Source organism: Pipra filicauda, unplaced genomic scaffold (genome assembly GCF_003945595.2).
Source record: "Pipra filicauda isolate LSUMZ 115617 unplaced genomic scaffold, ASM394559v2 scaffold138_size1969278_pilon, whole genome shotgun sequence".
NCBI lineage: Eukaryota > Metazoa > Chordata > Aves > Passeriformes > Pipridae > Pipra > Pipra filicauda.
Genome location: NW_024103862.1, coordinates 1,235,621 through 1,252,059, shown reverse-complemented (window position 1 = coordinate 1,252,059; position 16,439 = coordinate 1,235,621). Strand labels below are relative to the sequence as shown.

Sequence of the window (16,439 nt, the reverse complement as noted above, 5' to 3'; positions counted from 1 at the left end):
ACAATATCCATTTGCTGTCCCATCCCAATGAAGCCAGTCACTTCATTGTGAAGGCTCTCAGGGTGATCACACATGACTTCCTCTTTGTGAATCCAGGCTCACCCTTCCTGGTTGCTTTCTTGTGCTTTATGTACTTGGAAGAAAGGGTTTCCAGGTTTGTTTCATCACCTTCCTAGGGGTGCAGAGATTATCAAAAGCCTTGAAATTGCATGGATGGGTAATTACTTTGTCATCTTATTGTGGGTACTGGACAAATTGAGCAAGTACATCCAAAAGCAGAATTACTGTGGAACTGAGACTTTTGGAATTAAATGATGCAAATCTTGTTTTGATAGAATCTGGGATGTAATTGAGTCTTGGGTAAAGAAAAATTCCCTTTTTTATTTGAAAACCTCCTGTCTCAAGGTTATAAAGTCAGTAGAAACACTCTAATGAAAGCTGTTACAGTATGTTTGTTACTGTTTGGCTAATGTGTCTTTAGAGTGCAATGTGTGCCACTAAGGAAATTCATTTGTAATAGTTTCTGTGCTTGTGCACAGGATCTGCTGTACTTTGAGCAGGGTTATGGATGCATCTGTTTCCTCTGATACAGGCGTGTGTCTGTAATATACATGTATGTGCATATGTTTATTTTAAAAAGGATGCATAGTTGCTTTAGAAAGGATAAGGTGATCTTTTACACCCCCCCATATATGTATATTTATAAATATATTGGTCTTGTCCTTCTCTAAAAGGGGAAAATCCACTATATTAGTCCTTCTCAGACTTTGTGCTTCTTCTAAAGGGAGAAACTAAGTTTCTGTGTTACCTTTGCATCGTATGCAGCAATGTTAGGAAGATTGTTGGTCCCTTCAATATTATCATGCATGATGCTCTGTGTATACTTAAGTCACATGCTGGTTGTACAGCCATAATGCTACATGCTGCTTATGCATTCTTTCCAAGCATCCATATTCAACCTAGATCACGTACATCTTTGGAGTTGTAATCAGTAGGTTTTTGGGTCCTTTAAGTTTAGCTAAAACTTTAAAAAATGTCTTGTTATGTTAATAAAACCCCTGCAGCACTTGGACCATGTTTACAAAGTTATTTTTAATTGTGAAGCAAATGAGAACTGTTTCTTGTATCCTCTTCTGACAGATACAGCACATGTCACTTGGATTCTGTGTTCATATTACTTTTACAGCCAGCCTTGGGTGAACATGATGGAAGGACAGGCAGCAATCTAGGATGACAGGAATTCAAGAAGACAGTGAAAACTAAAGGGTTGGGTCTCTGACAGGCATCTTCTGAATGTTGCTGAAGTAATGTAAGATGTTACCGCCTCTGAAAGAGATGGTAACCAACTCTTGCCAACTTTGCTCTAACTAGATACTGCCATTTCCCTAGCAGGGCAGGAGAACACTAGTCACAGAATCACAGAACAGCCCAGGTTGGAAAGGACCTCAAAAGATCATCTAGGAAAGGGAACCTAGGTGAGAATCTCTCATGCCCTGTCCAATTGTATCCTGAAAACCTCCAGTGGTGGGAACTCTGCCATGTCCCTGGTGAGGTTATTCCAGTGATTGATTGTTCTCAAACAATCTCTAACTGCATATTGACTTTATAGGACGTACCTGCACATTCGGGGTGAATAAAGTGCTAAACTGGAGTGAGAATGAGAGTGGGAGAAAGATGTGCAAGAGTTCCCTTGTGCTGCTCTGATGATGGCAGGAGGCTGGCTCAGACAGCTCTGGGCAGTAGTATCTGAAACTCCTGATGAACAGGTGCTGGAATGGCCCATGTCCGTGCCCTCTTCTTTTAAAGTTGCTTTTTTTTCTCATTTTGGGCAACAAAACCACAGCCTATGTGTTATCCTTGTATTTTTTTAAAAAACTTCCACTGTTCTATGGTTTAATTTTACATGTAGTTTCATCGCGTTTATCTTTTTATTACCAATATAGTGTATAAAGAAACAGAGTCAGCATTGAATGTCACCGTGGTTTTGCAATAGGGAGGGTTTATTATACTTACTTCCAGATAGAATTTTTTTTTTTCCTTAAAGGTGATAGAATTATCATAGAATATGAATGCCTATGGGACCTGTAGGGGTTGTCTAGTCCAACCCCTCTGCAATGAGCAGGGATGTCTTCAAGTCAATCAGAGCTCTGTCCAATGTCCTTGAACATTTCCAGGGATGAGGCAACGACCACCTCTATGGGCAACCTGTTCCAGTGTTTCACTGCCATCATAAAAAAATTCCTTTTGTCTAGTCTGATGTTACGCTTTCTGTTCTTTTTATAGCTGTTGTATAAATTGCTTTAATGAAAAGAATAAGGGGTTGATGCAAAACTTGTATTCACTCATTTCACCAGTGCATTCACTCATTTCACCAGTGCACTAAAACTTGTTGAAGGCTTTGTCAGGACTTATGAGGGTCTTTGTTTTCAAGTGAGTTGCCAAAAGTGTAGTATTTTATTTCTGTGGAATAAAACTGGTGTATACCTTTATTGGGGATTGTTTTGCGATCTGATATTCTTACAGGACATCCATTGTTCTTACCCTTGTAGTGTAGTGTCCGAGTTTCTTGCTGCATTTTATTACACAGTCAGTTCCTTATTACAGATTCTCTTTATATAAAAAGATTAAAGCCTTGCATTTGGACTTTTTTTTAATGTATAGTGGTAACTAGAGTTATCATCTGTAACTTAGTGGGAGGTAACAGTGATCCTCTGTTTGGAAAAATACAGGAAGTGAGTAGCTTGTTTAAGAGAGTATGTGTGTACACAGAACATTGACCTGTATAGACTTTTTTTAGGAAGATTTTAGGATAACTGTATCAAATAAGAACAAATTTAGATTTGTGTTTTCAAATGAACGGGTTGTTTCAACAGTACAATTAATGTAAGGTCATTAGTTTTCCAAGAACTGTGCCAACTAATGTCAGGAGAACAAAACATGTATGAAAATCACTGTTGATTTTTTACTTTTAGGCATTTAAATATCTTATATTTGCTGACCTATTGACAGCTTTAAACTCTCTTTTGTGTAGGTATGTGTATATATGTATGTATAAATATATATACAATGGCAAATATCAAGTATACTTTATTTCTCATTTGTCTTTCTGCTTTTTTTTAAACTCTGTGATGCAACAGTGCAATTGTATTCAGGCAAAAACCCCTTAGCAACAGCATAATGGGTGCAGTAGATGGGGTAATGACTTTTTCAACAGTGTGCTTAGTGAGCTGAATTTAAACTTACCAAAAAATAAAAGTACTCTATTGTAAATCACTTGATATGGACAGGATTGTTGTTGAAAGAATTTGCCAAAACTAACAGGTGGGTTAATTTCTTAGTATCTTGATAAGATGTCATTTTTTGCAGAAGCTAATTTATTACTACTTCAAGACATCAGCTTGCATGGCTTTATCATCTGTTCTATTACTTTGTCTAATGAATTATGGAAGGATGAAGTTGAAATATTTGTGAGTTCTCAACACTTGTTTCTGTGAAGTAACATAAGCATTTTTTCAGTGTAGGAAAGCAGAACGTAAGCACGTATTTAAATTTGAACATATGCTGAAATTCTTTCCTTTTTTTAGGTCTTGGTTGTTTTGCTTATTACCAATTTTTTCTTTTTTTTTTTCTTTTTTTTTTTTCCCCTTGGAATGCTAGTAATGCACTGAATTATCACAAGAACTTATATTTTCCTCTCCAAATGGGTGCTGTTCAAAACAAGGTGCAGAGGAAAAAAAAAAGGCTAGCTTAGACCCCCACAAGCCAAGAACTCCTAACATGATTACTTCAGTGTTCTCTCTTGTCCATATGGTAGGATGGAAAATGTGTTTAATGTCTGGTAATTAAGGAAGTCAAATGGAAAAAAATAAATCTAAAGGTACTTGTTACTTACTTAGTGTTTGCTAAACAAAGCAGCAAAGCTGTCATTCATCATTTTAAAATTAATTGCAACTTGATGTGGTAATAATTTTGTTCTGCCCAAAGCTTTAAATCACTGGCATAATTAAAACAGGGCCGAATTTGGACAACAGATTTATATTAGTACCTTATTAAAATTAGTTTTAATTAATCATAAGAATTTAATATATGTTCAGCCTATTATCTACATTTTTTTCTACCTAAAAAATGCTATCCTATAGTTCATACCATAAATTTTAATCTAATCAAAAATAACCTTTGGATTCTTCAAGAAAATTTGTGTTTCTGCTGTGTTGATGCCTGGTAAATTTGGAGAAGAAAACTTTTGGAAAGATTACAGTTCTACAGAGGAATTATTTTTATAATGTAGCAAGGAAAGTGGGAAACAAAATGTGTCAGAAGGCAATTGGAAAATTTTTGTTTTAAAAAAATAAAATAAAGCTCAACACAAAGTAACCACAATGCAGTGACCATCTACTGCCATGTTTGGTTTCTAGTTGTCAAACTGGTGTAAACTGTATTCATGTTGAGACCAGAGTTGTTTATAATGGTCTTGGAATTAACAGATCGACATAAAAGTTGGAGTATGGGAAAGAAAATGGTTTTACCTTAATTTCTGCTCTCCTCTCTTAACATTTTTGCTAATCTAGACCGTAGCATAGGGAGTATTCCACTTACAAGGATGTAATCAACAGCTGTCTGGAGTTCTAATGTAAAAATACTTAAAAATCTTAACCACTTTTTTTTTTTTTTAAGGACCACTACACCAGGAGAGACTAAACTTTTAGCTTCCGAAGTCTATGATATCCTCCAGTCTTCCAACATGTCAGACATGGACAATGTGAATGAGATGAATTATCGTCGACGGAAAGCACAGTTTTTCCTTGGCAGCACAAATAAGCGTGCCAAGACAGTGGTTTTGCATATAGACGGCCTTGATGATTCGGTAAGGAAAGCTTGCAGAGTTCATGTAAATAAGGCATGCTGTACTGAGATGTGTTTTGCCCACAGAAATAAGGTACTTGGGGCTACTTGTGTGGCGTCATCAGTTGTCAGCAATTTCTGTGGATCGTATTTTGAATCACGAGATACATATAAAATCTTGCATAAATTGAGCTTACTCAGAATATCTAAAGATGTTCTAAGGCAGTTTTCTTGATTTTTTTTTTTTAAATAATCTAAAAAATCTATTCTGTTTCTACCTCTCCTAATTTTCTTTCCTTTTTCAAGAAAGAATGGAATAAACAAGGTGCCTTCAGCGTTTTCACTTACAGGTATCTTGTGGTTGTTTCAGTGAGTTAATCTAAAAAAAGTTTCCTTTTAGTTATCAGAGATTTTAGACACTTTTTTTGTTGCTCTTAATTTAGAAATGCTGTATTTTTTTTGAGTTGGTTTTGATACAACTTTTCATTGTCCGTGAGATCTTTTCTACCGTAGTGACCAGAATGGCATTTGAGTTAATGAGGTCTCACTGAGTCTTTATGTAATGTCAGAATAACTTCTACGGATTTATCTACCATACCCCTGTAGATAACACCCCAGGGCCATGTTTGCCTTTTTACGGCTGCCAAACAGCATGTAGGCTGCTTAAGCATGTTATCCACAAGTGCCCTCCGGACTCTGTATCTTTCAGTTTTGTACCCATTTTAAATGATCAAACCTGATCCTTTGCTTTGTTGCTTTACATTTTGCCAAGTAAGCGTGTCCACAGGCCCAGTTTATCAACAGCATCCCCACTGTACTGTTTTCATAAGACCACAGCTAATTCCTTTAGAAATAACATGCTGCTCTAGCTCACTTTATACAAAGTAAATATTTTTTACAGTTTTGTCCTTCCAGCACTTGCTCTATCTAGAAAGGGAGTGCTTTGTCAACACCATTGGCTTTTGTGCTCTGTGAAGTTTTTTTAATTCAGTTCCATCAATTGTTGGTTTAAAGCTTGTAGTTGATTTGTTTTTTCACAGGTATCTCCAAGCAAGAAATGTCAACCATTTCTACTTTGTGAGTTTAGATATTTTGCCTGTAGTCTGATTATATCTTAAAAGTGTTTCTTTATGTTCTTTGACAAGTGCAGCTTAGCAAGATCTGTGGAGTTTTCTCTCTTCGATACTGATGCAGAGGTATTGAGAAAAAGCATAGGGTATTTAGATATTCGTCTGCAGAGAAAAAAACTGCAGGTAGACCAGCATATTTTCTAGCTTGTTATTAAAGAAAAATGTGGCTGTGCACTGGCTGAGATGGCTAGTGTACAAATGTTAGTGATACTCCAGGTGCTCACCCAGCAGTTAAACTTCCCTTTAATGCTACTTTAAATGTCACAATAAGGTAGGACTGGGAGGATGGTGAACAAGGTGAGCAACAAAAGCAGCTTACTTTCATTGAATACGTTGTTCTTGACTTAACTAGCAAAGAATATTAAGTGGCATGTATGAGCATTAAAAGGCATAGTGAGCAAACACAGGGCTTTAGACGTGGTGTTCTCAGTCATTTACATTTGTAACAAAAAGCTGCTGTTAGGAGTGATTGCAGATCCTACAAGTGCTTGTGGATTTCAAAACCTCAAATAGTAGATATTGATTGTTTTAGGAAGATAGAGGAAAGGTCATTTAGCGTGTTGTCAGATGTTTTAAGATCTAATTATCAAATTTGGTGATAATTACTAAAAATGTTAAAAAAAGGAAAAAAACCAAGGCAATAATTCAGCAGTTCGTGGCATGCCCTTCAGTCAGTTTTCTAGTCTGTGCATCTTAGTACTGTTTGTTAGGGTATGGTAATCAGGCTTTGGTGTGCAAGAAAATAACCTACATTTTGCCTGTCCTACCTTGTGCCCATGCTTCAGGAATACCATGCAGAAAGATGTCTACCTGTGTATTGCTGGGGTTTATAGCTACCTGCCATAGTTAAATGTCTTGTGCAAAGTATGTCTGTGCAGCAAGGCTTGACAGCTGCCAGCTTTTTAAGGAGTTCATATGAACCTTAGTAAGTTTTGTCTTTAAGAAATGTGTGAGAAATAAAATCTCAGATTCATTATATGATGAGAGCAAACAGTGCTGTGGTGTCCAAGCCAAGTCTATGTGACTCAGGAGGCCTGTCACACTCAAAGCAGGCACAATATTCTGTATTTATTCTCAGCTAATTCATGCATATTCATTATACATAGGCATAAACAGTATACATTGTTATGTCAGGAATTCAACAGATGTTTTTCTTAGACAAGGTTGTTATCTACACATGAGCATAAATATTATATATTGTTAAGTCAGACATTCAACAGATGTTTTTCTTAGACAAAGTTATAAATCCTTAAGAAAGGTGTTACCATCTAGTTAACTAAACAGAGTCTCCTCACTATAAATTTCATACAAGGTAAAAGGGAGATAACTTGTTTTATGTCTTTATAGGGGCCCAATTAAGTTTTACGATTTGTTTTTCTTCTTTCCCTAGGTTATACTGACCTTAAGCTGTTTTCTTTTTAATTAGCATGAATCACTCTGTTCGGTTATCACAAAGTGGTTCACCAGTTATCTGGTCACTGGAAGCCTCATTTGAAATTAAACTGAGGTGCCTATGACTTACCTGGGATCTTAAAGTAAAAAGCCAGATTCTGTCACAGAATTGCCATACACTCATGTAAGCATAAATTATTTGTTTAGGCTAAGGAAGCTATGAATGTTTGGCTTCTTGTGTCCACAAGTAGTTTCAACTTTCAGTCGTGTAAGGCAGCCTGACATCTTTGCATCAAATATTTTCTTTGTATAGAAAAGGTAGCCTACCTGACAAAGTTATTTTTTGTAAAACACAAAAATGTTATTTATTTCACTACATAAACTTTCACAAATGAATTATTTCAATATACATGCTAAACTGCTAAAAAAACCCCAAACTGCTTCAGTAGGTTCTTCCAGAGATTAAAAGAATTTAATTTGCGTGTTATGCATGGAGCCTCCCTAAATGCTGACCAGTGATTATTTCATAACTAATGCAAATATACTTTGAAATAAAAAATTGTATAAAACTTCGCAGAAACTTGCAGTGAAAGTTAAATACATGATTATTTTAAACCTGTGTAAAGGTTGTCAGTTTATTTCTGATACAGTGTATCTTTTTTATCCCCTTATGTGCTAGCAGTCTCTCCAGTATTTTAATTATTTTTGTTACAACCATCTTGTGCAAATATTAAAAGGAAAAAATAGAACGTTCTAAGGTATTGTAACGGTTGCAACTAGTACAGGTCAGTGTAATATTAGAGCACAGGCATCACTTGCTTTAAACATTCTGTGAGTTATCAACCAAATATTTTCCCTTTGAAGTAAGAATTAAGCTAATGCTGTGCCATGATGTCTGTGAGCTGCCACAGATGAAGCAGCTGATAAATACAACAGCTGCTTTGATGCATTCAGTCAGTATGGAGCCAAGGTGCCTGATAAATAGCAACTTAAACACTAACTACTCATCAATGAGCACTTCAGTCAATCAGAACTTAACCAGAGGGGACTGTTTAGCTGATCATACAGAGAAAAACATTCTTTGCTTTTCAGCACTTTTCTCTAATTATTTACAGTTGATTCCATCCTTCTTTGACTTCTAAAGTGTAAGCAATTTTTTTTTTTGGGTGGCAAGAGAGTCTAATATTTGTGCACTAAAATGTAAGTCTTGGTTTTTCTGTTACAAAAATGTGGTTCTGTAACCATGTGCCTGGAGACATACAGGAATACCTTAACAAATAATTGTGAGCATTTTCACTGGGTGTATTACAAAAGGACTTTAGTTGTGGGATTGTTATTTGTTTTTCAGTCTCGACGGAATCTTTGTGAAGAAGCCTTGTTGAAAATTAAAGGTGTTATTAGTTTTACCTTTCAAATGGCTGTTCAAAGGTGTGTGGTCCGAATTCGCTCAGACTTAAAAGCAGAGGTAAGTGCTTGGTAATCCTCCAGATCCTCACATTATTGCATTCTGTCACACTGAGCTCTTGGTTTTTTTCTGTATACTTGTAGGCATTGGCAACGGCCATAGCATCAACCAAAGTTATGAAGGCACAGCAAGTTGTGAAAAGTGAAAGTGGTGAGGAGGTAGGACATGTATCTTTCTAAATACCGACTGTTATAGCTTGGCTGTGTCTTTAGTGTCAGCACCTCTGTGCCTGTAACATCTGGTGGTAGTGCAACACATACAGTCCAAAGAGAATAAAGGGTATCCTATGTCAATTCGTGAATAGTAGAACAGTTTTACAGAACTTATTGTTCAGAAGAAGGACAAAAATAGTGTAATTGTTACTTTCCTTAATGGTATGAAAAGGGGCACAATGAACCTGGGTTTTTTTGGTTGGAGTTGCTGATGTGATTCACAACTACAGTAAAAGGGCTATGTCTTTATTTATTTGATACTTTTTTCTCCATATTAAGCCAAAGCTTTTCTTGTGTATCTTCTAAGCATATTAGGTTCCGTTTATATTCTTGATGTATAGGGCGATGGGGAGGAGTGTCACAATGTGCATGTCTGTCATCCTGAACATGTATCTGTTATAACTTTGATTCATTCTTTTAAGTTACAACATCTGACATAATTTTAATCTGTGTTGTGTTTTATCAGATGCTAGTTCCGTTCCAAGATACTCCAGTGGAAGTAGAGCAGAACACAGATCTACCTGAATATTTACCAGAAGATGAAAGCCCTACTAAGGAACAGGACAAAGCAGTGTCTCGTGTTGGGTCACACCCAGAAGGTGCAGCAAGCTGGCTCAGCACAGCAGCAAACTTTCTATCAAGATCTTTCTACTGGTGACTTGTATTTGGTGTTAAAAGACTGTGTGAATGAACAACAGGGGGCCAGTTTTCCATTGGTGTGGTGAACTGCCAAGTGCAATTTGCAATAAATCATCACGAAAATTTTAGATTAAGTAAATGTATGCTGCATTTTACATTTTATTGGACGTTTAGCCTGATAGGGCAGGGGTCAAAGGACAGAGGCCTCCAATCAAGTTGTTCTTCCATTTGTTTTTCATGTAGATTTTATTGCATCACTTTTTAAAAATGGGTCCACTGTTATATACCAAATGTTTATGCTATACGTATAGAGCTTTAAGTTTGACTTCACATGAAACCCATGGTAGGGAGAATCCATTCAACTCAAGTCTCAGGGCCTCTGTGAAAGAAAATTCTTAATAGCTCTAGTTGTACATTAAATAAAATGCCCTCTTTGTTTCTGCATCCCTTTGGATTAACATTATTTTGTTTAATTTTCTAGATTTTGACTCCAGAGAAAAATACAGTCTGCCACTTTTTTTGCCTTTATTTTTGCCAACCATGTGCACAGTGTGAGCACGATGTTCCCCTCTTGCTGTTAAACTAGAATCACTACAGACTTGAAATGTATAACCTTTTATGTATACTGAATTTTTTCCCAGCCTGCCCTTAACTGTTGGAGTGCTTAAGATAAGAAAAAAGGGATTGAATAAACACAAATATGTATACATACATTGTACAGTAAATAAACTAGAACATATTTGTAATGATGAGTGTGACTGACTGATATATATATATATATATATTAAAAGCTAATAAGTACCACTGACTGCTGTTTAGGCTAGCTGGGAAGACTAGCAGAAAAAGCTGTGGTCTAATGCAGTGATGACCCATTGCAGCCCTGCCTGCAGAGAATAGAGGAATGTAGACTGTACTTGGTTAAGAAATGGTGTTTACTGTTAGGAAGTATTTAATGGTAACTAAAACTTTAAACTTGAAGTATAAAGCAGGACAGAATGCCTCTTGCCACAGTGCCACACATAAATTTTGACTTTAACTCTGGGTTTTTTGCCCTAACAAATCTGATATGCAATTACTATTCTCTTCTAATGTCTTTGATGAGTGTCCCATGAAAGTACATCAGCGTGGCTTAAAAACATATGCAAACAATTGGCTTTGCCCTGTAACTTAAAGACAGTATAAGTTTAGAGATGTCTTAGTAATTTCTGTGAGCAGAAGTGATAATAAAAGCAGAACTTCTGTAGCTAGAGAATAATATATATCTGAGCTGTTAGTAAACACTGTGTGTGAGAGGATTCAAAACACAGTGCTTGAAAACTGCAGTGCCACTGCTTTGTTGCACCAGAGAAATACAGCTGAGGACTTCAAAACGTTATAAACCTCATTATACAATGCTTTTTTGTGGTAATGTATTTGCTATAATAGGAGTTATATTTACCACTTGGAGACTCAGAAAAGAAATTTAGTGCATCAAAGTTATTCCCTGTGCCTATGCACAAGGAATAAATTAAAAAAAAAAAATCACAGGCTGTCGTATCATAATACTACAGAAATGCTGAGGATATGATAATGTAAAATAACAATGCAGGTCAGAGTTCACCCACCCAGGTTAATTGTCATTCTAGGAAAAAACAAAACAAAATAAAAGCTTGTTGGCAGACTAGATGTCTCATGTTTTTTAATATATATAGTTTATTTTTGATTCAGGTTTACACGCACAGATTGAACATACAGGCTTTTCAGGGCATGTATTGCTTTAAATATGTAATACTACTCATTGCTGTCTAGAATGTTACAGTACCAAATGTATTTGAAAAGTCCTCTGTTCTATAGCCATGAATGCAGAGTTTTGGTTTTCTGCATTAACATCTGTTTGCATTTGCATTACTGCACATCTGTTTACTAAAAGACTACACCCTTTGGATATTAATGGTTCAATACCAGTAGGTACTACAGTTTGTTTGTGCATTCGGTCTGTAGGTGTGCTTTTATGACAGTATTGCAGCTCTTGTAGAACAGTTTAAGGCATCTGTAAAAGTTTTTGAAATACATTGTAAAATAATAAAGGATAATATAACTAAACAAGACATGACTGGTGCCTTTTTAAATGTTCTGACATTCTTTTAAGCTTATTGTGGTATTAGAAGTATATGTTTTTCATCTTTAACAGAGAGGAATGTAAATGTCTAGTCCTAGTGAGTCCTTTGCTGCATATCACAGCTGGGCTTTTGTGTATGTCTAAACATGCTTCCATTTCAACAAAGGTTTTTTAAAAAGTAGGTAAACAAAAGCTACCTGAGGATATTGTCTCAAATTCATTTTTAGGGAGGTTTTTTGGACATTAGCTTTTTTTTTTTTTTAATAACTGATGCTATGTAGGTAATATTTCATTAGGGAAATTAGGAAGAATCAACATTCCTAGAGAAACCTCTTACTTTGAAAAAAGTGTGGGGAAAAAAGTCACAGTACAGACTCATTTGTTTTATGCTTGTACTTTTTCAGAGGTCAGATTAAGCATAAGAAAACCCTTTTACTCTGACCTAAGGATATGACCGAAAAAATTTGCAGCATTAAAGGCTTCCAAAAAGAAGCTGAACTGAGAGACAGAGCACTGGTATCACATTGCACTAGTTGCAAAGTACTTGATTGCCAGGGAAGCCACCACATCCATCATGGTTTAAGCTCCTGAAACCGTCCTAGGGTTAAAGCTGTGTACAGCATAATAAGGGAATAATCACTGCTGTGTTTCCTCATAATAAGAGTAAATGCTGATGGGATAAGTAGAGGCAAAATTGAGGCTCATAACTGTGCCTCTGTTAAGAGCTGTCAAAGCACTGTAAGCATTCTGCAGTATTGCAAAATACATCATACTCTAGCTTTCCCACTCCATGATCACCTATGGCTTATTCCGTACAAAAATAGCCAGTGTTGCTGAGTTTTGCCATAGGCCATGTAAGCTGAGGGGGAGAGTACTGCGTGGGGCTAATTTGGAAGAAAACATTGAATACCTCGGCAGATGCAAACTGGCAGGTGTGAAATACTCCTGTAACTGCCTGCAATGTGAAATAAAATGTGGGTGCTCCTTTTTGCCTGTGACAACATTCCAGCTGCCAACTAGCAGAGTTTAAAAACATGCCTAATAAAAGTTAGCAGCAGCAGTCCTTGCCATAGTCACTTTGCAGAAGGCTGGACCATATAGTCTTTCCTGTTTCTTCATCTGTACCTAATTATTCTGAGTTCCTAAAATGTGAACAAACCTGTCTATAAGGATTGAAAATAAAGACGGAGATGAGAATAACCTCTCAATTCATCTCTGATGCTGATTGCAATTCTTTAGGAAAAGTTGAGAGCACGTGATTTGGTGAGAGGGGGTGAGCATCGGGGTCACTGGAGACTTCTTCATTGAGGTATAGCATCTAATTAGCCTCAGGGGTGAGACTCCTGTTGAGACTCCTGCTCTAAAGCTTAGTATGAAGCTGTTAGAAAGAAAATTGTCCTTTTCATAGTTTACACAGAGCAGGCAATGCTCTTTGTTTAGCCTGTGTTGCAGGTTTTGTATAGGGTTGAAAAAAGATGGTTTAAATTTTTGGTACTTTGCACATACATAGGTTAACGCACAGAGAGCAAGGTCTACCTCTGTAAGCTGATGCATGTGCCACATCAGAATCTGCATTATTTTAAAGTTTCTTCATGTTATTGTTCATTTATGTGCATGTTGCACTAGTGACTGCAAGAGTTAGAGCTTCCTCTGTGGAATAAATTAAGATCCCTTAAAGCAGTTAAAGTCTCAGGATACAAAAACATCTCAGAGGAGATGCCTGCTGTGAACAGATTTTTGTTCCAGTTGTCATGGTAGAAGTTGTTTATCATGTTAGTGTCTGAAGGCTGCTATCTGGATGAAGTTCCCAGCAGCTTGGTCTCTTCATGGCTACCAAGCTACAGAACTTGATAGCCAAATACTTTCTGCAGTGTTTAATACTTTCCTGGTGACTTCAGTGCAGGTCAGTTGGCCCATGGTGCTTGTGCTTATCTAACCAGCATTTCTAAGGAGATGAATAAAATCACAACTGGAACCAAACTTCTCATGTAAAAAGCGCTCCTGTGCCAGCAGTGCATGGCAATATGTCTGACTGGCATAACAAGGGTCTTTTAAGTAGCAGATACAAAAATCTGAATACCACAGAACCACCATATGACAGGATTGCTGCTTTCATTTCCTGTTGGAGCACTGACTTAAGTGTAAGTACTGAGAGTAAGTGGATACTGCTGGTCTGAAGTAATACCTTGCCCTTTCATACCTCTTCTCTTTGAGGTGCTTCAGGGAAACGGCATGCGAATCCACCGGTGCAGGGAATTGCTGTGTCACCTTCTCTGTGGGAACTGCCCCTCTGTATGTTTGCCGGTGAAAGGGCAGGGTGAGCTATCACGTGAGCCCATGGTGAGCTAACAGGGAGCAGCTGGCACTCTGTTCACACCTAACATCCACAGACACTTGAACATATGTAACAGGAGGTCTTTACAGAGGTGTTTTTCTACTAGCCCTCATTTTACAGACTGCACAACTGAGTCTGTTTACCCAAATTGCTCAGGAATCCTGGGAAGTGCAAAATTTTGTGAGCTGTCTCTGAATCTTAGTTCATGCTTCACTACATAAACCGAAATGCTTTCCATTTTAAGAGGGGCCTTTGCACTGTCTGAACTTCTCTGGCCTGGAGTAGAAAAGTCAAACCTGTCATAAGCAACTTTCCCTATTGAGTTATACATCAAATGCATCGTGATGTCAAAAGGCATGGTCAGAAGTCAATTTTAATCTCAAAATAGTCCTTACTGATATGCTGAAGTTCTAGGTAAAAAAGAACTTTTTTAAAAAAAAAAAAATTATCTATCTTTGCATGCGTTATATTCCAAAAGCTTTGCACAACATGATCTATTTCAGCAGTGCTACCTGCATAACGTGCCCAAGGCCTTCTTGGGAGTTAAAGCTTCACCCTGATGGTGGTGTTTACACCCTTTCCATCAATTAATGTGATTAGTGGGTTTTGATCCCTAACATTTTTCTAAGAAGGTGTGATCTCCTTTGTAGACTCCTTTTATACACAATTTTATATATCTTATATGAATGTGATGTTTCTTTTTAATCACTTTTCAAGAGCATGTTTGGTTTTCCTCTCTCTGTATATTGCGCAGGTTGAAAGTGATAGCACAAGATGTCCTGTTTGTTGTGAGACCTTTTGACCATGCTTCCTTCACTGGGCAAGAATCCATGGTATCTTGGTTTGTAGTAAACCTTGAAGGGTAGATAGTTGATCCAGTATAGGGTCTCCAGTTTTGGGAAGGCTGGGAGGGAGTGGAAGGAAGCTGGAAGCCAATTTACACAGAAAAAGGCTTTCCACTTGCAGGCTGCTCCTCCTGGCCATAGCAACAGCACTAATTTAACATTGCGTGAGACTGTCTAAAGGTAATTTAATTTGTAAATTTAATTTGTATTATTGCAAAATTAATATTTATTTCCCGAATAAAAACTTAAACTACCATAATAGATTTTTGACTATAAAACCCTATATTGTTAATATGGAAATGCCTCTTTCAATATTGACAGTGCTGTTCAGGTTCATAATCCTGGTTTAAAACTAAGACCTTATATGTTGTCCTTGGATTTCATCGCTTTACCTCCTTTGCTACAACAAATACGTGCTGTAATGTTTTAGCAAATAACCATTATTGTTTATACACTGTAATTCGGTGGGATGTAGTAAATGGCATATTTTAAGGAGTCTATTTCTTTGCATATAAAATACCTGTAAAGCTTACTGAAGGCGAAGAGTGGCTACTACTTAGCTCTCAATTGTTGGCTGCATTACTGAAACAATGAAGATATATCACCCACTATAATAGGGAAATAGCAGCCATTTAACATAGTTGAGCATTAACTCTGTCATTTAGGCTGCTGAAGCAATCTTATTATTATAGCCAATGTAGCTGGTTTTGTTTCTCCATATGTGTAGATGTTCTGATGTATAAAATACATTGCTGTTTGTAACAGTAAATTATGTGTTCTTGAAGGCTACTCTTGCTGTTTAAATTAAGTTATATCTGAACCTTTCAACAGAATATTCAAATAATGACTGGTATTGAAACCTTTTTACTGTAGTAGTTTCAACAATGAAAATTCTCTGTGCCATCCTGCAAATTTTGTTCTCAGGAAAAAAAAGTATTTTTGTATATAAGCCTTCACTGTGAAAAAAGCTTCTTGAAACGTATTTTTGCAGTGCTTAGTATCAAAGAGGTGCATGGTACCCATTTCAAAGCTAGGAACCTGTAAATGAAAGCTGGCAGTGAATAGTTCTTCACCTGGGATGTCTCATAAGTCCTGCCCTCTTTTAATATTATGTTTGCAGCTCATATTTGTGTGTCTAGCTAAATAATTTTAGAATGCCATAGGGTGCTGTTTTCCTTTTTCTTCAGCCTTCCATGTACATATATATATCGAGAGAGAGTAATGAACCCTGATGCACGTGTCGCTAGTGCTATGGCTAAATAGTCCATTGCAATTCAGTCAATCAAGGGTCTGTAAATTATGAAAAGGAAATGGTAGTTATTGGGGGAAAATATCGAAAATAGCTTTAGAATTTTTGAAAATTGTAATGTGTCTAAATTTTTTAAAAAATCCTTTATTGACACACTGTTCATAATATACAAGATAATACATATGGAAGGAAGCATGATGCTGACCTTTCTGCAGAGCGGATTGACATCTGG

General features: G+C 36.8%; 1 protein-coding gene across 2 annotated transcripts in view; it reads left to right on the top strand.

The window, feature by feature from the left end:
* Nucleotides 1-11,765, top strand: part of ARMC1 (armadillo repeat containing 1) — a 34,710-nt gene extending 22,945 nt beyond the window's left edge. For both annotated transcript variants that reach the window (XM_027748209.2, XM_027748210.2), the window contains exons 4-7: nt 4,675-4,864; nt 8,713-8,829; nt 8,913-8,987; nt 9,508-11,765. In XM_027748209.2, coding sequence (XP_027604010.1) covers nt 4,675-4,864; nt 8,713-8,829; nt 8,913-8,987; nt 9,508-9,699 — 574 coding nt within the window. In that variant the 3' untranslated portion in view covers nt 9,700-11,765. The remainder of the gene's footprint in view (nt 1-4,674; nt 4,865-8,712; nt 8,830-8,912; nt 8,988-9,507) is intronic.
* The last annotated feature ends 4,674 nt before the right edge of the window (nt 11,766-16,439 follow it).